Source organism: Rattus norvegicus, chromosome Y (assembly GCF_021556685.1).
Source record: "Rattus norvegicus strain SHRSP/BbbUtx chromosome Y, alternate assembly SHRSP_T2T, whole genome shotgun sequence".
Taxonomy (NCBI): Eukaryota; Metazoa; Chordata; class Mammalia; order Rodentia; family Muridae; genus Rattus; species Rattus norvegicus.
Window position 1 is genome coordinate 1,060,320 of NC_141555.1, and position 23,809 is coordinate 1,084,128.

General features: G+C 44.4%; 1 protein-coding gene across 1 annotated transcript; it reads left to right on the top strand.

Moving 5' to 3' along the window:
* The first annotated feature begins 333 nt into the window (after positions 1 to 333).
* LOC134484397 (ubiquitin-like modifier-activating enzyme 1 Y) lies at positions 334 to 22,957 on the top strand. Its single transcript, XM_087601309.1, has 26 exons — positions 334 to 509; positions 2,462 to 2,578; positions 2,701 to 2,756; positions 2,841 to 3,009; positions 3,096 to 3,230; positions 3,789 to 3,895; positions 4,108 to 4,198; positions 4,881 to 5,013; positions 6,552 to 6,649; positions 6,744 to 6,890; positions 7,002 to 7,178; positions 7,288 to 7,392; positions 7,479 to 7,559; positions 7,893 to 8,048; positions 9,792 to 9,957; positions 10,169 to 10,365; positions 12,261 to 12,325; positions 12,525 to 12,720; positions 13,325 to 13,399; positions 13,506 to 13,695; positions 14,835 to 14,923; positions 21,233 to 21,325; positions 21,449 to 21,640; positions 22,201 to 22,302; positions 22,393 to 22,493; positions 22,655 to 22,957. The coding sequence occupies exons 2-26, from the start codon at positions 2,462 to 2,464 to the stop codon at positions 22,788 to 22,790; spliced, it is 3,174 nt and encodes a 1,057-aa protein (XP_087457435.1). The 5' UTR covers positions 334 to 509; the 3' UTR covers positions 22,791 to 22,957.
* The last annotated feature ends 852 nt before the right edge of the window (positions 22,958 to 23,809 follow it).

The following is a 23,809-nucleotide window of genomic DNA, read 5'->3' on the forward strand; positions in this document are numbered from 1 at the left end:
ATTATTTGCTGGGTTGTAGAAGAAAGATCCCACAGTACAGGCAAGTGACTTAAGAGCTTTAACGTTCAAAGCATGTTCTATGTTGCGTTCGCCTGCCACTCTCTATTACCAGCCTGTATTGTAAGCATTTCCCAGCAGATTTTGCTGTGGTTTCATTCTTCCAGGGGGCGCAATGATCATTTCTGTGAGGCGCTACATAGTCTCAGAAAACTGAGGCTCCCAGCACCGCATTAAAGCTCTGCCCTCCTCTTGAATATTCATTTCTGCAGGCTCAGTACGTCATAAATGATTCATGAGGAACGTGGATCAAGCTCCTCCCTTCCGTTTCCGGCCGGGCCAGCGCCATCTTGTTCCTCGTGTGAGGACGCGGACGCGCCTTTTGTGGAAGGAGTTTCTGAAAAAACTGGTCAGGGACCTGAAGGTGGAGGCTGCATCATTCTGCGACCAGGTCTTCGAGGAAGAGAAAGTACAAAGAGAGCGACAGGGAGCGCAAACAGGCACCAGCATTGGTAACAATCTGGGGCTCTGTGGTGGGGGCCTCGGGAGCCGTTGGGCCGTGACGCCAGGGCTTGTTGGTAGGGGCGGCCTGGCAGGGACAGTACAGTGAAGGGATTCCTATCAGGTTAAGGAACTCCGTTTAATGCCCTTATCCTAGATTCAGGGGCAACAGGCAGGTAGGCAGAATGGGGTCCGGAGAGGTGGGGGTGGCGGTGGGGGTGGGGGTGGCGGTGGGGGTGGCGGTGGGGGTGGCGGTGGGGGGTGGCGGTGGGGGTGGGGGTGGGGGAATCGACATGCTTGGGGATCTCCAGTCTTGGGTCAACCTCTCTAACCGCAGCCATCCCTCCTTTTCCTCGTTTTTTATAAAGCGTTTTCCTCGATTTTTAATACGTCAGCAACATAGGTTCCTCTAAAATCATTTTGGTGTGTGGAAGGGGATTGTGAGTTGGTTATCATGGCATATAGGCAATAAGATATGGGGTGTTATTAATTTGTGCAGTTAATATAATTAAGATAAAAGTAGACGAAAAGGACAAATTGCTGTCTTGTTTCTTTGTTGTTTGGGGATTTGTTTTGTTTTTGTTGTTTTTATTTGGTTTTATTTTGTTTGGTTATCATTTTTCATTTTCCTAGAGAAAGACACTGGGATTTAGGACATAAAGTTAGGAGTGATTCACCTAGGCTTGACATCTTTGTCATGGATTTGCCTGTTCCTCTGGTCCAGCACAGACATAATGTTTTACATGAGATCTGTCTTGTGAGATGGATTTCACGTCAGAGTAGTAGTGCCCACATACCACCCTGAAAAGACTTCTTAGAGCCAGTCTGTAGACATTTTGTGTGAGTGTACTTAGACTTGTCTGCCTTTGTGGTATAGTCTCCACCTTCCATAATCCCTTGACTCTCTCAGCAGATTAACTTTAGTTATGTGAAGAACTTCCCAAAGGACTAGACTGGAATTTTTGGAGGGTATAGTCCATCTGCTGTCACTCTCCCAGTCTGATTTGTCAGGGCCTCTGTAATTCTTATCCTTTCACTGGCCCTTCCTTCCCTACCTCTCTGGCAGCATATAATGTGGGATTCTGTTTTATTGTTTAGAGACACCCAGTTTTGGTTTGGTATCTTATCAGTGTCTGCTCACTGATTCTTTTGGATGTAAAGTGTTAAACTTCTGATATACCCTTTGTAGCATCCTTGCAGGCTTTACAGCAAGTAAACCATCAGGATGAGCTATGAATGAAACTGGGATCAGCCTGATGTTGGAACTGGTGCTTGGGCCAAGATTTCGGAGCCTGTCCTTGTCCTTGAGCTCACAGAGCACAATTTTGGAGATACGCGTTCTAATAATAATAATTCAGTCCCAAGTACACAACAAATTTAAGACACTGAGATTCTTTACAAAGTACACCCTGACTTTTTTTTTTCCACAAGGATGGGACTTATTGATTAGAATAGTGCCAGAGATCTAGGGCCATTGACCTGGCCCTGAGGTAGCATAGGAACCACTGAGGCTGTTGATAAGTACAGTCACATCACTCATAAGAATGGCTTTTATGGCCTAGAAGCAATGTGCAGGATTTAGAGAGAAAGGTTCTGGAATGGGTAAAACAATTTCTGGGTTACGGGTGGCTCATCAGCAAAATGTCACCATGGTGTAAACTACACCTATTCCTAGCATTCCAGGAGGAAGACAGGTAAACATCTCTTTCCTTTGAAGGATGCCTGTATGCTTGTTTAACTTTCCTGGTTTCTCTAGTGCTTATCTCTGTGCACAAACACTTTTTGCCCTCTACACTGACTATGAAGAGCTACATTAGTTTGACTTATGTCAGATATACAGATTCAGTGCTTTTTCTCTCACAGAAGGGTAGCGAGGCACGCTCGCACGCACGCAGACAAAACTTTTGTGAAGAGAATGTTTCTGCCACAGGGCGTCAGCTGTGATGTTCCCTATTTTTTTCAGATGTCCAGCTCGGTCCTGTCCAAGAAACGCAGAGTGTCCGGACCTGACTCTAAGGTGGATTCTAGTTGGTCTTCTACCCATTCTGTGATGTTTGGCGTACCCCCAGGGCCAAACAGCGTGAGTATGGCTTTTGTCAAGATGGAAACTCTCAGTGGAGGTGGTGAAGTACCTCTTGTTTCTCCAAATGTCTAAGTCTCATTACTGTTTTATCTCCCCTGGAACTCTGTGCTCATCTTTAGGGAATGTCAAAAAACAAGGAAATGGATATAGATGAAAGCCTTTACTCCCGCCAGCTGTGAGTGGTACCCAGGATGGGAGGTGGAGATTGGGAAGAAGTACCTAGTGGGGCAGACCCTAACCTAGAGTTCTTTGCTGACAGGTATGTACTAGGTCATGAGGCAATGAAACATCTCCAGACGTCCAGTGTACTGATATCAGGCCTGCAGGGTCTGGGTGTGGAAATTGCCAAGAATATCATCCTTGGTGGGGTCAAGGCTGTCACTCTCCATGACCAGGGCACTGCCCAGTGGGCTGATCTGTCTTCCCAGGTATCTCTCTTTGGCTTCCCTTTGCCTAGGCTCCAGCATGGGCACTGCTTATGTTGCAGTCTTATCTTCCTATCCCATTCTTACAGTTCTACCTGCATGAGGAAGATATTGGCAAAAATCGAGCTGAGGTATCCCAACCACGCCTTGCTGAACTCAACAGTTATGTTCCTGTGCACACTTACACTGGACCTCTAGTTGACGACTTCCTTAGTGGTTTTCAGGTATCCTGGTACTAGTATATCCCCATTCTTGCTGCCTTATTCTTTCAGCTTTGTTGTCATTTAGGCTGGCACCTTCTGACAGGTTTAGTTTTGGAAAATTAGGAGATGTAGGTGGCCCCAGAGGGGCAGATTCTTCTCAAAAGGGTGTTGTGTTTATAGTGAGATCTGGAGCCCAGCACCTGCATGTATAATTCTCAGACTGTCGTATGAGCAGGTGTGATGAGAGCAAACCCAGGTTGACTGGGTAATTGTTGTTGAATATAACCTGGCTGTAGGTAGCCAAGCTGTCTTATTTTCACCAGATAAATGAACTTAGCTGGTATCAGACCTTGTTTGTCCAGCAGTGCTATTATTCTTGCTGTAGTTGGTAGTGTTTTTTAAAGCTGTTCTCTGACCCTTATTATGTCTGATACCCATTGAGACTCACTCGAGTGTCCATGTGACAAAAGGCTGAGCCAGCAGATCCTGGAGATTGGATTCTTCCCCCTTCTCCTTCACCTCTGTCAGCTTTTTTATTCTCTCGCTCCACCCTAAACCTGAGCCTGTTGGTCTTTACAGGTGGTGGTTCTTACCAACACTCCTTTGGAATATCAGCTGCAGGTGGGTGAATTCTGCCATAGCCATGGAATCAAGCTGGTAGTAGCAGACACTCGGGGCCTAGTTGGGTGAGTGCTTACTTGCTTCTTTCTTCTCTAACTTCTACCAAACATAGGCCAAGAGTCTCCCAAGCCTTCATGTCCTCCCCCACCAACCAGATTTGAAATGATTTTTCATTTTTTCCTGTGTGTTTTGAGCATGACCTGATCTGCTCGTACCTTGAGTGTCAGAAGGTCCTGTACTTGGTCCAAATCACCACGCCCATTGCCTCCTTCCTTAGACAACTCTTCTGTGACTTTGGAGAGGAAATGATTCTCACTGATGCAAATGGAGAACAGCCACTCAGTGCTATGGTTTCAATGATCACTAAGGTAAGGAGACTAGCCCCTTAGGTCCTCCTGCAAAGAAAGGCAGTTACTTTTTTTTTTTCCTTTCCTTTTCCTTTTCTCTCACCCTCCTTTTTCCACCCTCTCTCCTCTCCTTCCTTTCTCACCTATTTTTGTCTTGAGAATTCCTCTCCCTTTCTTTTCCCATTCCCTCTCATTTTTTTTTAAAGATTTATTTATTTATTATATATAAGTACACTGTAGCTGTCTTCAGATACACCAGAAGAGGGCATCAGATCTCTTTACAGATGGTTGTGAGCCACCATGTGGTTGCTGGGAATTGAACTCATGACCTCTGGAAGAGCAGTCGGGTGCTCTTAACTGCTGAGCCATCTCTCCAGCCCTCCCTCTCATTTTTTTATTCTTTTCCCGTTCCCCTTCTCCTTCCTTCCCCTGTCCTCACCTAACAATTGAACTTGGGATCTACCACTAAATAGGTGAGTAGCCTGTCACTGAGGTAAATTAAAACTCCTTAGTGGCTGTCAGCCTGCCCTTGACTGAAAATCCTGGGTGGTTTTTCACTTGTTTGTTCTTGGGTGATTTTAAGGCTAGGGTGAACCTTCTGCCTCAGTTTCCACAGTGGTGGGACTATAAGCATGCCACACTGTACGTACATAGCTTAACTCTCAATCTTTTTCTTTTTCTTTTTCCTTTTCTCCCTAACCAGGAGAATCCAGGGATTGTCACCTGCTTGGAGGAAACCCGGCATGGATTTGAAAGTGGTGACTTTGTCTCTTTCACAGAAGTTCAAGGCATGAGTGAACTGAATGGCATTGGTCCTATGGAGATCAAAGTTCTGGGTATGGCAAGCCTGGGGAAGGAGGGTGAGAAGTGGTGGCAGAGGACAAAGGGAAGGTTGGCCCTGTGATGTGGGCTTGTCTCAGAAGCTAAGAGGTCACTCTAGAACTTTCCCAGCAGACTGAGCTGATCTCAAACCCAGAGTCCTCTTGCCTGAGTGCTGATTCCTGAGTGCTGGCATTAAAGCCACATGCCGGGATAAAACACTGCCTAACTTGTGTTTCCCACCTCCACTGTGGGAGAGTGACACAGGACTGATTCTTGCTTATTGGTCAAGACAGCCCACTTATTCCTTGGTTTCTTATTCCCTTTTGACTTTCCCCCTTTTTGGTTTATTTTAGACAATTAAATCTTCTCTTTTAAGCTATAAAAAGTCTTAAGAGACTAGGTCCTTTCTAGTGTGTGTGATTACTAAGCTAGGTTCTGGTAGACTAATGGCTGGAAAGTTGTGATCTCATCACAACTGTAATGAGATCTCATGCCCTCGCATGGTCTGTCTGAAGACAACTACAGTGTACTTATATAGAATAAGTAAATAAATTTTGTAGTTTTTTTCTTTTTAAAGAAAAAAAAAAAGGAAAATTGGGTGTCACTGTGGATGATGTCGTTCACCTGTAGCCTGGCACTCAGGAGGTGGTGGATGCAGGAGTATTAGAAGTTCAAGCCCAGTTCAAGAGCAAGAGGCCAGCCTGGGCCATTTGAATCCCTGTCTCCGAATGAACAAGCACATGGAAAAGAATTGCTTTGTCTTGAACAAGTACAGGGTTTTTGGTTTTTTTTTTTTTTTTCTTCTCTTTAGTCACTAGATGTTAGTAAAGTACTGGACATTAATATAGCAAATCAGTCGGTAAAGTTCTTGCTGTGGTCTCACAAGTGCTTGAGTTTCAGCCCCAGAAACTGTGTAAGAAGAATTAGGTCCTATGGCTTGTATCTTTACAGAGCTTGTGCGTAGCGCCTGGGAGATGGAGACAAGTAGATTTCTTTTTGTCTTGTTTTAAATTTATTCTATTTTTGCATGTGTGTATATATGTTTTTGGGGTATGTCTGAGACATACAGACACTTGTGAGTGGCCCAGAGAGCAGGAAGCACTCACTCTCAGCCTCTGAATCAGATCATAGACAGAGGAGACATCTGTTCCCTCCCCCTTCTTGTTTTTCTGCATTGAAACAAAAGCCAGATGTGTCAGTTCCCCAGCACCCTGGAGTCTGAAGCTGTATGAGTGAGATTGTGGCCATTCTGTTTGGTATGGGTAGCCCTCAGCTAGCTTTGAACTCTGAATCGCCCTGAGTTGCTGGGGTGATAGTTGTGTACTCCCATGCCTTTGATGGATGTGTATCGCTTTGCTGATGGATGTGTATCGCTTTGCTTTTTTTGCTTGCTTGTGTGCTTGCTCACTTGTCCCTATCTGAGTAGAGTTTGCAGTTTTTAAAAACCTGGTGTGTCTTAAGACTTGGACTATGAGTTTTTTGTACTTGACGTTCAGAGGGTGGCAAGGGCACGATTGGACTGGAAGTGTTCTCCATCTTGTTGATCTTTCAGGTCCCTATTCCTTTAGTATCTGTGATACCTCCAGCTTCTCTGAGTACACCCGTGGAGGCATTGTCAGTCAAGTGAAAGTATCTCAGAAGATCAGTTTTGTGAGTTGGTGGTGGGGGGCTGTGAATGGAAGGACTCCTGCTTTTGAGATTCATACGTTGTTCATATCTGGTTTTGATGCTTCGTTATCCACAGAAATCCCTAGTTGCCTCGCTGGCAGAGCCAGAGTTTGTGATAACAGATTTTGCTAAGTGCTGTCGCCCTGCTCAGCTCCACATTGGCTTCCAGGCCCTGCATCAGTTCTGTACTCAGCACAGCAGGCCTCCTCGGCCCCATAATGAGGTAAATGAGTGGGAAGCCAGCCCGGGACCTCTGGTATGTCTGTTTCTTGTACCTGTTCTTCCTGCAGTAGGACCTGATAGACTGTTATCTTGGTTCGTTTTGACCAACCAGGAGGATGCTGCAGAAATGGTGACCTTAGCACAGGCTGTGAATGCTCAATCTTTGCCAGCAGTCCAGCAGGATTGCCTAGATATAGACCTCATCCGGAAGTTGGCCTATGTAGCAGCTGGGGATCTGGCACCCATGAGTGCTTTCATTGGTGGTTTGGCTGCCCAGGAGGTCATGAAGGTCAGCAGTAGTGGGAAAGGGTGGTGGACTGCTGTGTGCTTCTGGTTCCCTCACTGCCTTTTAGTCCCTGTCACTTCCAGTTTGGCTGCTGACAACACTCTTTCTCCAGGCTTGTTCTGGAAAGTTTATGCCTATTAGGCAGTGGCTGTACTTTGATGCCCTCGAATGTCTCCCGGAGCACAGAGTGGCCTTCATGGAAGATAAGTGCCTGCCGGTAGGTCTGTGGGAACACTAGGGACGTTTGGGAACATCTTGAAGGAAGTGTCTCTAACCTGTCTGTACTCATTCACGTAAATCCAGCGCCAGAACCGTTACGATGGGCAAGTGGCGGTATTTGGATCAGACCTACAAGAGAAGCTTGGCAAGCAGAAGTACTTCCTGGTGATTGACACTAGCAATAGGCTCTGCCCACTCTTTATAAGATCTCTTCCCTAATCCTTTGGGGAGGGATCTTTTGGTTTTCATGTCCTGATCACATCACCTATTCTGTTTTGTGGTTGGTTGAGGAAAGGCTTTGTGTATCTCTCTCTCTCTTTTTTTTTTTCTTCCCCTCTGCCTCAGTCACCCATAGGAATATCTGTCATCCCTTTGAATTGAATGTTTGTTACTACACAATCTTGTGTTCTGTTGGTGTTTTCTTTTGGGAGTAAGGAATTGTGGGTTAGCATATGCCATCACTATTCCCTCTGATCAGAGGGTTTACCAAACTTCCAGGTAGGTGCAGGTGCCATTGGTTGTGAGCTGCTCAAGAACTTTGCCATGATTGGCCTTGGCTGTGGAGAGGGTGGAGAAATCACAGTTACAGACATGGACACCATTGAGAAGTCAAACCTGAACAGACAGTTTCTCTTTCGCCCCTGGGATGTCACAGTGAGTAGGATGGCTTCTGTTTGATTGCAATCTAAATGGCTTAGATGTTTTTGCTTTCCTCTCCTCTTCTTTATTTCCCTCCTATTTTTCAGGCATTCAGATGTAAGGTCAGTAGACATAATTACCTGTCACGTTTTTTCATTTGCCTTGTTCTCCCTCCCCACCTAAGCTCGAATGCTTGTGCATTGCAGATGTGACATTGTAAGATGGGTAATAGAGTCATTACTGGGTATTCCCTATAGGTCAGTGTTACCTTGATTGACTCGCTGATAATCCATCTTTGCTTTGCTTTGCTTTGTTTTTACCCTAAGCATCCTAGCCTCTAGATTTACAAGGTAACGAAAGAAATGTTCCTGTTCCTCTCTAAGATTGGGAAGATTGGAGCAAGTGAGAATCTTCCTGAGTGCATTTTGGTATCCTCCTGTAACACTGAGTCTGCCAGACTCAGTAATAACTTAAATGGTATTAAATACTGTTTATCTTTCCTCACCCAGATTGCTCTAACAGTGGAAAGGACAAATTTCTTCCATACTTTTAGAAAGACAGGTCAGGGAAGCTGGGATGCTGTTTTCCCGTATAACTAGGATGTGATGGCCAAAAACATAGAAGGGGAGGAGGGGGAGAGGGAAATGGAAGAAGAGGAGGTGGGGGGGGAGGAGGAGGAGGAAAGAAAGAAAGAAAGCTACGTACTATATGTGTTCTAGTACTACTAGTACACTAGTATTCCACTAGTTCATGCATGTACTATGTATGTATATATGCATATGTATATATGCATATGTGAGAGGTGTGTGTGTGTATCCCCATGTGTGTATACGTGTGTACATACATACGTTCATACATACAAAAGTACATACATATGGACACAGCTGTTGTAAGAGAGTATGTAACCTAAAACATTTATAAAATGTGAGTATGGTATGAGTCCTCAGGGATGTTCTGTACTGGAAGTATTTTTCAAGATAAATAACTTATGCTTATCTCGTATGACATACTGTGGTAAGTGGACTAGTGCTTTTAAATATTCTGCTTAAAAATCTAACATGGGAAATTGTGGTGCTTATGACCTATACCCCCAAAAGCTGTTGGGAGACTGTTCTTCAGCATCTTTGCCTATGTTGTACTAAGTGGTATATGGTTAAATGAAGGAATGAGGAACAAAGAGGCAGCAATTGGGAATGCCAGGAGAGTGCTGGTTTTCACTGCTTATGAAGACTTTGTCCTAAGGGAATTGACGTAGAAGGGTAAAACAAGGTATGTGAGCAAACAGTTGACCATGCAAAAGTAGTAGAAGCCTGAGGAAAGATAAGACATTGGGGCTACAGAGAGAGGGGCTAAGAACAGAGGAGGCTACAACCCCTTTTATACCACAAGTGAAAGTAGAAACCGAGGAGGTTATTGAGAAGTGGAACATGACTCAGTCTGTCTGTGGTTTTATTTGGGTTACTCTAGATGTCATTAATTGAAAAGAGAGTAGCTGTCGGGTCATTCTGTTTTAGTACTCACAGTATCCTGTGGGGCCAGATTTTGTTTATAATCCTTAAAGCAAAAAGACAACAGAATTTTATGAATAATGTAAATGTAGCTGTCATAAAAGAGCAGTCTGTGGTCCGTAATCTCTTTTATAATATCTGTTGTTGGTAGCCAGGTGGTTTTGACATCGGATACATTTTGAGGTACCTCTCTGGAGTTTCGTTGCATCGGTGTGTGGGAAACAGCTCTATTTTTCATATTCCCATCTAGAAATTAAAGTCTGAGACTGCTGCTGCAGCAGTACGTGACATAAATCCACACATCAGGGTGTGCAGCCACCAGAATCGAGTAGGCCCTGAGACAGAACACGTCTATGATGATGACTTCTTCCAAAACCTGGATGGTGTGGCCAATGCTCTAGACAATGTGGATGCTCGTAAGTTTGGAGTTGAGTGAGGAGGGCAAGGGCAGGGTAGTGTGTATGGATGAGGTTCTTGTGTTCCTGTCTTGTCTTGGGTTTTGGAGACAGGGTTTCTCTGTAGCCTTGGCTGTCCTGGAACCAATTCGGAAGACCAAGCTGACCCGTGTTCCTGTTTTATCTAAGCATGCCTACTACTCATCTGCCATTTCTTCCCATCTCCCTGAAGGATTATACATGGACCGCCGTTGTGTTTACTATCGTAAGCCTCTGCTGGAATCCGGCACATTGGGCACCAAGGGCAACGTGCAAGTGGTTGTTCCCTTCTTGACAGAATCTTACAGCTCTAGCCAGGACCCACCTGAGAAATCCATCCCCATCTGCACACTGAAGAACTTCCCCAATGCCATTGAGCATACCCTGCAGGTGATCAACCTTGGGAGGAATTGGAGGTGGAAGGGTTAGGTCATCAAGCCTTTGCCAGTCTCATGCTACAGATTCTAAGTTTCCTGCTCTCGTCTTTATACCACTATCCAGAGTACCTGCTATTGGGTCCCTTCTTTCACAAAGAACTTTGACCTTTGGGTACACCTTGTGTGTGCTGTCACAAGTCTCTGAGATCATATGTGTATCAACCCACATGTGTATCTATCAGATATGTGTGGTTTCTTTGGAGTCATCCACTTCTGGTGACAGCACTCATAAAATTGTATAAGTTCAAACCAAGCAAAGTCCCAACACAAAGACGGGGAGGTCCGCACAATGTTCCAGCTCAGAATGTATCAAACGTGCTCAGAAAAGGGAAAACCATTGTCTACAATGGAATGTTACCGTATCTAGCAACCACATTTCAGGGTGGATGCCATGCCTAGAAGTACGTGGCCAGATGGACTTCAGGTTTTTTGTTTCTGTTTTTGTTTTTGTTTTGCGCACTTCTTTCTGTTTTGGTATTTCTTGTCTTGCTGCTGGGTTTTTATTTATTTCTTTTGGGTTTTACTTTTCCTCGGGAGATGGCACACGGGTTAAGCAGCTAGGGAGTTGAGGAGGTCCTGGGAGGGTCTGGCAGAAAGAAAAAACATCCAAACTCTAGTGTATGAAAGATACCTTAAGTAGAGTAATTAACGTTAACCTTTTAATTTGGAAAGACTTAAAGAGAACATCACGGGACATGTGCCTGAACAGTGAGGATGGTCTGTAAATGATGCTTTTTGCTGCACAAATCGGCTAATGTTGTTTCTGCTGACTTTCTAAATTAACCTGTAATAGTGAGTGCGTTTTTGGTTTGTTAAACTCTTACCCAAAGTGAGTTAGACGGCTGGTTTTTAAGTGCGGCTTCTGTCTGTGTAGTCAAGTACATAATCTTGTGTACCCTCTGGCTGGAGAAATTGAATGCTGCACTGGAAACTAAAACCAGAGCCTAGTCCTGCTTATGTTCTTCCAGTCCAACAGTGCCTGGGGCAGGGGGGTTGTTTGGTTTCTGTTTGCTCGTAGGCTCATAGTGTCAGTACATCGAGGCCATGCTAAGCAGTTGGAGATAAGGAAGGACTAGACTGGAGAGTTCCAACCACATTACCTTGCCCTGTTTCTTGTTCAAGGTTATAAAATGGTTCTCTGTGTCTGTGCAGCAGACAGAGAAGTGCAAAAGGTTTTACAGTGTTCAGTAGCTTTGTAGGAGCCATGTCTGGTCCTCAGATTCCTTATCTGCAAAATGAGCATTGAAGTGAGATTTTGTAAAGCACTTAAGCACTGGATATGGGCTGCTCATATACTTTGGTAAAGTTCTTAGCTGTGGGTTTGTAGTTGACACCATTCTCAATCTTGTGGTATGAATGTACTCATTCACTAACAGTGATGAGTGTAAATGCTAGCTATATCAGAGACTTAAACAGGGATGTTTATTCTTCTGCAACAGGTCATAAAAGCAGGTTAGTATGTGTGAGAGTGAAAATTTAGAAGCTGTATGTCTAGTGTCTGTATAGATGCCCCAGACCATTTCAGCAGTGACCTCCTAGTTCTCAGAAACCGGGTTGAAAACAAATAAACAAACAAACAAAAGACCAAGAAACAAAGGAGGAGTTCCTATTGAGACCTGGGTGACTTCTTCCTCTCTGTGTCTCTTTGTTATAAACCAGACACCTCACACCCATATTGCCATTCAGTTTCTCACAAGATACATAATTGGCTGCCAAGTACAACCACTGGTCTGGAACACGTGGGTGCCCTCATTGTCCAGGTTGAATGTGGTCTTTACCCAGAACAAGCATTACTAATATGTACAGAGACCTGTTTTGTTGACATGCATTTGTTTGCTCTGTCTGTAGTGGGCTCGGGATGAGTTTGAAGGACTGTTCAAGCAGTCAGCCGAAAATGTTAACCAATACCTCATGTAAGTAACAGACAAACCAAACAGCAGACAGACGCCAACCAACAAAGGCATCCTTGTCTGCTCTCCTCAGGCACATCCTTGGTGGATGAGTTGGGTAATGGGAAATGGTCCGGGTTGACTTTTTCCATAGAGAAAGAAGGCTTGTCTAGAAACTTTACTTCTAGGCCTCTGAAGTAATCCAGGTCTTTGCATTGGATAGGGACCCCAAGTTCATGGAGCGGACACTGCAGCTAGCTGGCACCCAGCCTTTGGAAGTACTGGAGGCTATACAGTGCAGCCTGGTCCTGCAGAGGCCACAGACTTGGGCCGACTGTGTGACTTGGGCCTACCAGCACTGGCACACCCAGTATTCTCACAACATCCAGCAGTTGCTGCACAACTTCCCTCCAGACCAGGTATTATATACTCAGTGGGTATATTTGGCCCAAACACATTTCCAGGAAATGGGATGCTTACTGTCCTCTGTCTGGACCTGGCTTCTTCCAGGTAGCCTAAGTGCCACAAGCACCCCACGGCAAGGATTAGGCTAGTTCTCCGTGTAAGCATTTGCGTTTTCCTCCTCCTGCCCACCAAGCAAGGGGCTTAGTTTCCTTTCCAGCTGCACTTGTGGGCTGAGTCATATCTGAGTTCCCTCGGAGGGTTGCAGTTTTAAGTGAGAAATATGATAGTTAAATATACAGCGGTCTATGGGTTCATGGGTCTATGGGTCTGTGGCTGTGTTTGACAGTGGGGTCATGTCAAGCCTAATGATGTCTTGGCAAGCCATATCTGTGAAGTAGGTATGATAATGGCTTGTGGGCCATTATTTAGAAAGGAGTAATTTGCATTTCTTAGTATTGCATTGGTTTAGCCTAAGCCTCATACAAATTGGTAAGTTGAACTTGCTGTGTGTTTTTGGCTCATCATGGGTCCAAGAATGGTGAACTTAGGCTTCTTAGTCTGAGACTTGCCTGAGAGTGCTTCTCCTTCAGTCCTCTTCATACCTTTGCATTCTTCTAGCTTACAAGCTCTGGGGTACTTTTTTGGTCAGGACCTAAACGCTGTCCACATCCACTCACCTTTGACACAAACAATGTAAGTGTCCTTGGGATCTCCCAGGTGGTTGGGTGGGGGTGGTGGAGTCTCTACTCTTACCCTGTGGTTGTTAAGCTAACTTTTCTTTGCCATACCTTTCTTTCAGCCCCTACATCTGGATTATGTTATGGCTGCTGCCAACCTGTTTGCTCAGACATACGGACTAGAAGGGTCCCAGGACTGTGCTGCTGTGACCACACTCCTGCAGTCTCTGCCAGCCCCCAAGTTTGCTCCCAAGTCTGGCATCAGGATCCATGTTTCTGAACAGGAGCTGCAGAGTACCAGTGCCACAGTCGGTGAGAATGCTTCACCATTAGTTCAGGGATCATCTGTTTGTCTTCTGTCCCTCTCAGCCTTCCCTCTGGTATTTGCCACTGGCCATGATTTTCTTCTGAGATTTACCTAGTCTGTGCTTAGAGGTGGATGGGTGGAAAAACAAAGTTCTCTATCATTTCTCTGCAATACAGGCTTATGGAAATGGTTCATTCCCTTCCTGGTGTAATTAACTTTACAGAATTCTCCTGCTTGTTTCTTCTTGATCTATTTTCATGCAAAAAGAACCTGAGTGCTCCCTGTCCTGTGGGCATCTTGATACTTTTGCTACAGGTCACCTCTATTTTGCCACCCATGTATCTACCTCTGTGTTTCTGTCCTCTCTGTATCTGCTTAAAGCACACCTCGCTTTCTGCACTCCTGTGTCCCGCTCTGTTTCCTCTTCTGATCTCTGTGCAGAATCTCTTCTCTTGTAAGGTTTCCCAAGTTGATAGGGTTCCTCGATTTCCCTTCCAGAGTAGTTGTCTCCTCATGATATTTGTCTCTCCCCTGTACCATTGCTTGCCATTTCTTCCCATTAACTAATTTCTATCTTTCTGTGAACTTAATCTGAATCACTTTTCCCCAGCTCTGTCTTCATCTTCTAAAACTAAACCCCTATGCCCATTGAACAACTTCTCCCACCCTCTACCATCCCCGAAAACCTTTTTGTTTCAATCTTTTTGACCACTAGCTATATCATATTAGTGGAACCACAGAGAAACGAAATCATACCAGATTTTTCTTCCTGTGTCCTTTCCATTCTATCTAGTGTAATGGCTGTACATTAATATGCTCCTGCGATTTTCTCCCCCTTTTTACAGTCTATTAACTTATTGATGGGTAATTGAGTTCATCATCTTTCATCTTGTATGCATGTGCTGCTTCTTTGTGTGAGGTGTTCATTTTTGTTACTCATGACCTCCAGGTCTTCATGTGTTTGTATTCCTCATCCCTGCGTCCCTGTACTCTTTGGGCAGGGAAGTGTTTTCTCTCTTCGCCTTTCCTTCCCTTACACCTTCCAGGATGCCTCTCTTTTTCAATTCTTCCACATAAACACCACCCTCCTCCCAGTCCTGATTTCACCCTGGGCAGTGCAGTGGGCTCACTTTGCTTTCTGCAGATGACAGCCACCTAGAGGAACTCAAGACTTCACTACCTACTCCAGACAAGATGCTTGGATTCAAGATGCATCCCATTGATTTCGAGAAGGTATTTGATGCGGGGTAGCTGGGATGGTTTGGATGGTGGGCACAGATGCCTAGCAGTAGACTTTTGTCAAGATTGTGGACCTACAGAGGTCTCCTGTTTAAAAGAGAAGTTTCTTTGATGAAGAGTGAGAGCTACATCTGTGGGTATATGTGAGTTGAAACATAGAATGCAGTTAGGAACTAGGCTGGCTTAGTAAAGTGGTCCGAAGAGCTTCTTCAAGATCCATTGGTTCACTAGTCCTGGGACAACGGTCAGTCAGTATTCAGTATGTCCAGTGGATACATCTGCAACACAAGTGCACCTAAGAAATGGGAAGAGAAGGTAGAAAAAAATGTAAAAGCAAGGGGATTTAAAAAAAGAAGAAAAAACCCAAAAAACTGGTATCTCCTAGAAATGACAGAAAGAAGACGTGAACAAAGACAACACCAGAAGAATATTTTTACTATTTATTTTTCAACTTAAGTGTACTTTGAGCATATTCTTCTACTTCCCCAAGTCCTTCTAGATCCTCTTTCCCTCTCTACCTACCAAACTTTTAAGTTCTTTCTCAGAACCAAACAAAACTTAGTACAACAACAAGACTTCCCAAAGCCCAGAAAACAAAATGTCACCCAAAGAGAGGACAACAGCAAAACCCACCAACTTCTTTTTCTTGGTTATTTTACTTATTTACATTTCAAATGTCCCCCTTTCTGGTTTCCCCACCTATTCCCCGCACCCCAATTTTATCCCTGTTTCCCATGCCTCCACGAGGGTGCTCCCCCGCCCATCTACCCACCCTAGCATCATCCCCCTACACGTGGGGTATTGAGCCTCCTCTCCCACTGATGTCACCTAAGGCCATCCTCTACATATGCAGCTGGAGCCATGAGTCCCCCTCATGTGTACTCTTTGGTGGGTGGTTTAGTCCCTCGAAGCTCTGTGTGTGTGTGTGGGGGGGGGGGGCGTTGATTAGTTGGTAGTGGTGTTTTTCCTATGGATTTGCAGATCCCTTCAGCTCCTTCAGTCAGTCCTTCCTCTGACTCCTCCATTGGGGTTGCCATGCTCAGTCCAATGTTTGGCTGAGAGCATCTATGTCTGTATTGGTCAGGCACTGGGAGAGACTATCATGACACCGCTGTACCAGGCTCCTGTCAGCAAGCGCTTCTTGGCATCAGTATTAGTGTCTAGGTTTGGTGTCTGCAGTTGGGATGGATCCCTAGGTGGGGCAGTGTGTGGATGGCCTTTCCCTCAGTCTCTGCTCCACTCTTGTGACAGGAACCATTCTTGGTTAAAATTTTTGAGATGGGTAGGTGAGCCCATCCTTCAACCTATCCACTGGATATGGTCTCTATAGGTTCTATCTCTCCTTTGTTGGGTATTGCGCCTAATGTCATCTCTCCTGGGTCCTGGGAAAACCCCTTGTTTCCCTGTCATCTGGGACTTTCTAGTGGTTATCCCCAATTTCCCACCCCCTGCTGCTACACTCCTCCCTTCACTTGCCTGCCATTTCAGCAGGACTCCTTTCCTCACACCACCCTGACCACAATAGACCTGTGCTCTGTCCGGGCTCAAAAGCAGCTTTCCTACTTTAGCTAGGTAGCTGGGGCTTTGCTGTGTCAAGTAGTGAGTGACCTCTCCCAACCTCTCTCTTTCCAGATAATTCAGATAATTTGATTTTTTTCCCCTCCCCTACATCTTTTGTACAGGCTTCCACTTCCCTGCTGTGGACCAGAGTAGTCAAATAAGTCTGAGTGTTAAAGAGCTTTAGGGAGGTAGCTACCTCATACAAGGTATGTCACCTTGTTCAAGCTATTTTTTGCTTTGTCTTCTACAAAAGCCCTAATTGGAGCTTGGGTCCTCTGTCCAGAGACTATTTGCTGTTGGTTACAAATGTTTTTAAGTCAGTGTTTTATGTTGCCGAGGGTGACTTGAACTTGAGGTCATTCTGTCTCTACCTCCTGCATGCTGAGATTACAAGCATGCAGTACTGTGACTCCTGTGGGCTTCATAAGATGATTGATAGATTTATTTTTAGAGGGAGATTTGGTGAGCAGCACCATCAGTTTTCCAGGTAGGTCATGGTAATGGGATTAGATTTGCCTTGGTGACATTGCCCAAGCTGCTAGTGCAGCCTGTGGTGCCGTGTTACCTGTCATTGCTGATCGTCATCAGGAGCTTCTTGGGCAAACCCTTTAACAAAAGCATCATCCACACAAAAAAAGCAGTCTATCTCATTACGTATTGACCAACTGCTCCAAATTGTAGAGGTTAGTCCTGGTTCTTCCCCCCCCCCCCCCAGTCCCATGCTCCCTTAAATAAGGCTCAGACAGACTCAACATATATTTGCAGATACTTTGACCATATAGCTAGGCTCTTCTCTGACTAGACTGTAAGTTTTTATAATCCATTTGCTTTGATCTACGTTCTGCCACAGGGCTGGTTACCTGTATTCAGGTTCCATGTGTCTATTTTGTAACATCTTCCCAGGATGAATCTCCTGTGCCTGGCTCTACCTCAGAATTCTTTCTGCCTCCAGGATGGCCCACCTTCTATTCTACCCTTTCCTACATAGGCCATTGGGTTTTTAATTGACAGGTATATCCTGCTTCACTTTTTGAGTTCATAGGAGCTTTGCCCAGTTGTTTTTAGAGGGCCTTGTTCTCCTGGTGTCCTCCATTCCTTCTGGTGCTCTCCACTCATATGCTTACACTCATGCACACTCGCTGTCTGTCTGTCTGTCTCTGTCTCTCTGTCTCTGTGTGTGTGTCTGTGTGTGTGCAGCTGCACATGTGAGCTCAAACTTTAAAGTTTCTACTTTATTAGGTTTCTGCAAACCCCTCACATCACCATAATTTTAAGTGCCTCTCCCCTTATTCTCTCTTATTCCCTGCACTAGCCCAGTCTAGAGGACCTACATCCCTAGCCCAAGTGGGATGAAGCCCACTTGATCATGGTGGATGATCTTTTTGAAATGTTCTTGGATTATGTTTGCAAGTACTTCGCTGAGTATTTTTGCATCTGTGTTCTAAGGGAAATTGGTCTGCAATTCTCTGTTTTTTCAGTCTTTATGTGGTTTGATTATCAGGGTAAGCTGTGTTCTCAAGGAGTACTGCTCTGTTTCCATTTTGTAGAGTGATTTTAAGAGTATTAGCATTAACTTTTTTGAAAGTGGTAAAATTCTGTGCTAAGATTATCTGGCTCTGGATCTTATTTGGCTGGGAGACTTTTAAAGACTTTTTAGAATTGAATTTTCATTCAGTTGTAGAAAGTGTTGTATTTCACAAGTTTGTGTCTGGACGCATTTTTTTCATTCAGTAGAAGATTGTTCAGTTTCCTTGATTTGTAAGAGTTCTATTGTTTGTGTTGTTGATCTCCATGGTGATCAGAAAGGATGCAGGGTGTTATTTCAGTCTTCTTGTATGTGTTAAGACTTTGTGTCTGAGCACATGGTCAATAATTTTAAGGAAGTTCCATGGGGTCTTAGAAGAAGGCATGTTCCTTTGTGTTTGGGTGAAATGTTCTGTAAATACCTGTTAACTTCCATTGGTTGCACCATATCTCTGTTTAGTTTTTGTATGGATGACTTGTCCATTGGTGAGATTGGGGTATTGAAGACTCCCACAATGAGTGTGTGAGGGTCAGTATATGATTTACAAACTTGGGTGCCCTGGTGTTTGGGGCATAGAAGTTTAGACTTGAAATGTCCTCTTGTGTGAATTTCTTTTGATGAGTACATACTGTCCTTTCCTATCTCTTTTGATTAGTTTTAGTTTGAGACTTATTTGTTAAGTATTAAAATGGCCACACGAGCTTGTTCCTTGGGCATATATTTTTTTTCTGTCTTTTTATGCTGAGCCGATTGGTGTCTATCCTTTAGTGTTGAACTGTACTTCTTACATGAAGCCAAAACATAAGATTGTATTTCCCCGTCCATTCTGTTAGTGTTTGCCTTTTATGTGAGGGTTTGAGACTGTTGATTTTGATAGATACCAATGGTCAGTGACTGTTGATACATGTAACTTTGTTGTTGTTGGTGAAGTAAGTACGTCAGAGGGATGTGTATGTGTGTGTCCACGTCCATCTGTCTGTCCGTCCGTCTGTCCATTCATGCCCCTCCCTTCTTTTGATGTGCTAGTCTGGGATTATATAGTTCCTGTGTTGTCTTTGGTGTAACTAACCTACTTAGGTTGAAGTTTTCTTTCTAGCCCCTTTTTACAGCTGAGTTTGTAAACAGATACTGCTTAAATGTGGGTGGGTTTCTTCCTTCCTCCCTTCCTTCCTCCCTTCCTTCCTCCCTTCCTTCCTTCCTTCCTTCCTTTCTTTCTTTCTTTCTTTCTTTCTTTCTTTCTTTCTTTCTTTCTTTCGGAATGTCTTATTTTCTTCATCTACAGTGATCAAAAGTTTTGCTGGGTGTGGTGTTCTGACCATCGTCTAGAACATCATCTCACCAGGCTTTTAAGGCTTTGAAGGTCTCTCTCTAGGTCAGGTTTAATTCTAATAGGTCTGTCTGCCTTTATTTGTTACTTGGTCCTTTTCCCTTTAATCTTCTTTCATTGTTGTGTATGTTTAGTGTTTTGATTATTACATGGCAAGAGGTCTTTCTTTTATGATCCAAATCTACTTGGTGCTCTGTATGCTTCTTTATACCTTGATAGGCATTTATTTCTTTAGGGCAGGGAGTTTTTCTTCTATGATTTTGTCGAAAATCCTTCCTGGGTCTTGATACTTGGGGATTCTCCTTTTTTCTTGATCCCCATTTTTCTTAGGTTTGGTCTTTTCATGGTGCCTCAGATTTTCTCTGATGGATGGCTTCATTTTTTCCATGGTATCTTCAACACCTGAGAATCTCTTCCATCTCCTGAATTCTGATGGTGAAGCTTGCCTCCGTAGTTCCTGTCCAAGTTCCTATGCTTTTCACTTCCAGTTTCCCCCAGTTTGAGTTTTCGTTTTTGAATCCGTTTTCACTTTCAGGTGGTGTTCTCATAGATTACTCTAGGAGATTTACTGATTTCCTCTTTAAGGACCTTTATCAAATCCACAAAAGCTGTTTTTATGTTTAAGCCTTTTTACTTGTGCCTCAGATATGTTGGTCCTGAGGAGTGTGGGGTCCAGATAGGTGTGGGGACTGGGTTTTCCAGGTGTAAAATGTGTTTCTTAGTATTGGGACCTGAGACTTGGGAACGGGAATGGGCTTGGGGTTATGACAGGGCTTTACGAGAGAGGGAAAGTAGGATGTTTGACCAGGAGCTGATGAATCATTGCCATGGTTATAGGGTCAGAGAGTTAGGAGAGACCATGGCAGAAGGTCTACCAAAGAGCTGGGGATGAGACTGGATCTTGAACTTGGAGGAATTGAGGCAGAAGTGATGGCATGCAGTTAGCTTCTGTGCTTCTGGTTTTCCGGGGAAGACTTGCTGAAATTGGGGAATGGAACAAAGCAATTAGGAGAGTTAGGAGGGGAAGATCTGTGGGATCTTTAGAGATAAGTGGGCTGGGTAGCGGCCACAGATAGTCTGCCCAAAGAGCTAGAGATGAGACTTGTAGGTTTGATTTGAAGGAACTGAGAGGGAGATGAAGATCTGGTTAAAGTTAGCCTACCTGCTTTCTGTACCAGAGCGGCCTGTAGTTTCCTAGAGAGGGCCTCGTGTAGTTCAGATCTGGGACAAAGCAAGGAATGTGTGGATGGAGGGAAGGAGGGAAAGATCTGCAGGGACCACTAGAAATGAGCGGAAAGACTGCTATAGCTATTCTTCTGCAGAGTTGGGGATGATATGGGGGGTGGGCAGGATTAGACTTGGAGGATCAGAAGGAGAAGTGAAGGTCTACAGTTGGCCTACCTGCTTCACTAAGTGGCCTATGAATTTGCAGAGAGTCCCCTTAGGGCACTTACTATGGAGGAAAGTGGGAGGGGTATTATTGGAAACCATACCCTCCCCCCCGACCCCTCATACACAGAGAACTCCAGGCAACTAAGGAAGTCTGAGGGCAGGAAAAATGTCTTCTGATGGTTTATTCATTACCAAGATGTTATCCCTGAAATCGTGGCATAAAAGTAGTGCTCACAGACTGAGTAGGTTCTGTTTTGCTGTTATATTTAAATATAAGCAAGACAGGGCCATGGCTTTTTAAAGAGAAAACAGGGAAAAGTACAGTAGTTGGGAGGGATTTGAACGAGGGAATTGTATAATTATATTTGACTTCAACAAAAGCGACAAAATCAAAGACACCTGTACTACAGTATCCATTTACATCATGTGGTTATTAGAATTAACAGTACATAGTTGGGAGAGACAGTGGTATCCTGAGTAGACATTCACTCTCTTAAAGGATGATGACAGCAACTTTCACATGGATTTCATTGTGGCAGCATCCAACCTCCGGGCAGAAAACTATGACATTCCCCCTGCAGACCGGCATAAGGTAATGGGAGTCTGTGATGTACCAGTGACCCTTGCCCGAGCTGATTTTTCTTCATTTGGGCCTTCTGTGGTCCCCCACTTCCTCCTAAACAGTAATCCCTGGTGCCCACTGTCTGTCTTACAGAGCAAACTGATTGCAGGGAAGATCATCCCAGCTATTGCAACCACTACATCAGCTGTAGTTGGCCTCGTGTGTCTGGAGCTGTATAAGGTGGTTCAGGGTCACCAACAACTGGATTCTTTTAAAAACAGTTTTATCAACTTGGCTCTGCCTTTCTTCAGCTTCTCTGCACCTCTAGCTCCAGGGTATCACCAGGTATGGGACCTACAAGCATAGGAAATATTGATATTACCATTCAGGAAATCTGAGTACACCAGTATACACAAACACACACGCACGCACACACACGCTCTCTCTTTCTCTTTCTCTCTGTGCGTGTGTGTGCGTGTGTGTGTGTGTGTGTGTGTGTGTGTGTGTGTGTGTGTGTGTGTGTTAGTGTTGGGATGGGGAATGGGGACTTCACAGCGGATAAGGGGTCATTTCCCTGAGATATAATTTGAATACCTCTGTTCATCCATCAAACACATGGACAACATAAACTGTAGTGCGGGCCAGGTATTGCTAGAGTGTGAGATTCTGTCTCAAGAAAGCAGAAAATCAGCCAGAAGGGTGCTGACAAAACATTTCATGGAGAGCTACAGGGGATGTTAAATGAGAGAAGGAGAAAGTAGGGTCTTAGTGGTGTGTGTCCTTTTCCTTACAAAGATTCAAGCTGCCTAATCATGGTTAGGTAATGCCACAAGTGTATTTTTGACAATAGAGCTGCAGTTGTAACAATGTTAAGAACACTCTTATCTCTTATCTTTGTCCTCTAGTACTATGATAAAAAGTGGACATTGTGGGATCGTTTTGATGTGCAGGGACTGCAACCTAGTGGTGAAGAGATGACCCTCAAGCAGTTTCTAGACTACTTTAAGGTAGGGCTCCTTCTGTGAACTCCCCCTTCGTGGGGACTTGTATATTTGATTTAGTACAGTCACCACTGCTATCTCTTCTAACCTCTGCAGACAGAGCACAAGCTGGAAATCACCATGCTGTCCCAGGGTGTGTCCATGCTCTATTCCTTCTTTATGCCAGCCACCAAACTCCAGGAACGGTTGGATCAGCCGTGAGTTAGCCTCCGGGCTGGTGGGAGTGGAAACCTTGTATGGGATTCTCAACCACCCAGGGTGCCCCTCATGGTTCCCCATTCTTTTTCTGCAATCTGCTACCACCTTTCCTTCTGTGTTTGTTTTCTTCTTTCTTAAGTCTCGTGTTCCTTGATTTCAGGATGACAGAGATTGTGAGCCGTGTGTCAAAGCGGAAACTGGGCCAGCACGTGAAGTCCCTTGTGTTTGAGCTGTGCTGCAACAATGAGAGTGGAGACGACATTGAAGTTCCTTATGTACGATACATCATCGGCTGATCTCTTACTGACTCCATTCTTTCAGTTCTGTCAGTTTGTACCAAAACCTTTCTAGTTGTGATAAAACCTGATTTCAGACTTCCTTGTTCCTAAGACCTTTGTTTAGTGCTGTTTTTATTTACAATGCTTAGAACTGAAATTCGTAATAATACATTTTCAGCCAGTAAGTAGTGTGTCTTCCTCTCCTTTTAAGGGCGGGTGTGCTGATGTCCCTAGGAAGAAATGGGAGTCCTTATACTAACCTGCAACTCTTTTTTTTTTTTTTCTTTTTCTTTTTTTCGGAGCTGGGGACCGAACCCAGGGCCTTGCGTATGCTAGGCAAGCGCTCTACCACTGAGCTAAATCCCCAACCCCTAACCTGCAGCTGTTAAAAGGTGACATTCAGAGTCCAGCGGCACAGAAGCAGCATGGACATTTATCCAGTATTCAGATAGAGTACTGAAGATGAAACTTAAGCTGTTCTCATTCCTCTTGCTATTTCTGCTTAGGGAGAAATGAAGCCTGTGGCAGCAAGGCCATAATGAGGCGGTCAGCCCTTGCCTAAAATTAATACCCTTTCTTTTCTCTTGCCACATACCAGTCCTAGTGATGATCAGGTGAAGCAGAGACTCATAGTCTGGCTAGGCTGGGCTGGGATCCTGTGTCTTACTTTATCTTGTTTCCTGATTGTTTTTTCCCTGCCAGTTGCTCATCTGAGATAAGAGGATAAAAAGTTGTTGTTAGAAATAAGGGCCTTAAAATTAGTTGCCGCTTAACTTGTGTCTTATTGAATATGGCGGTTTTGCGTAGGCTTTCATGTAATCTGTCTCCTTTACTTTGGGCAGCTCTTTTGGGTCACGTGTATTTGACTTCGAAATGTCTCCTGTATTTGCATGTGCACACATTTCCCTGATTTTGGGGAGTTGGGGGCTGTGCTTCCATTGAACTTTTATTCACTTAATTTTGGTCTCCTTTGTTTCTAGCTCCTTGTTCTATATTATGGATTTTTTTTTAAATTGAGTTCATGTTCATTTCATATG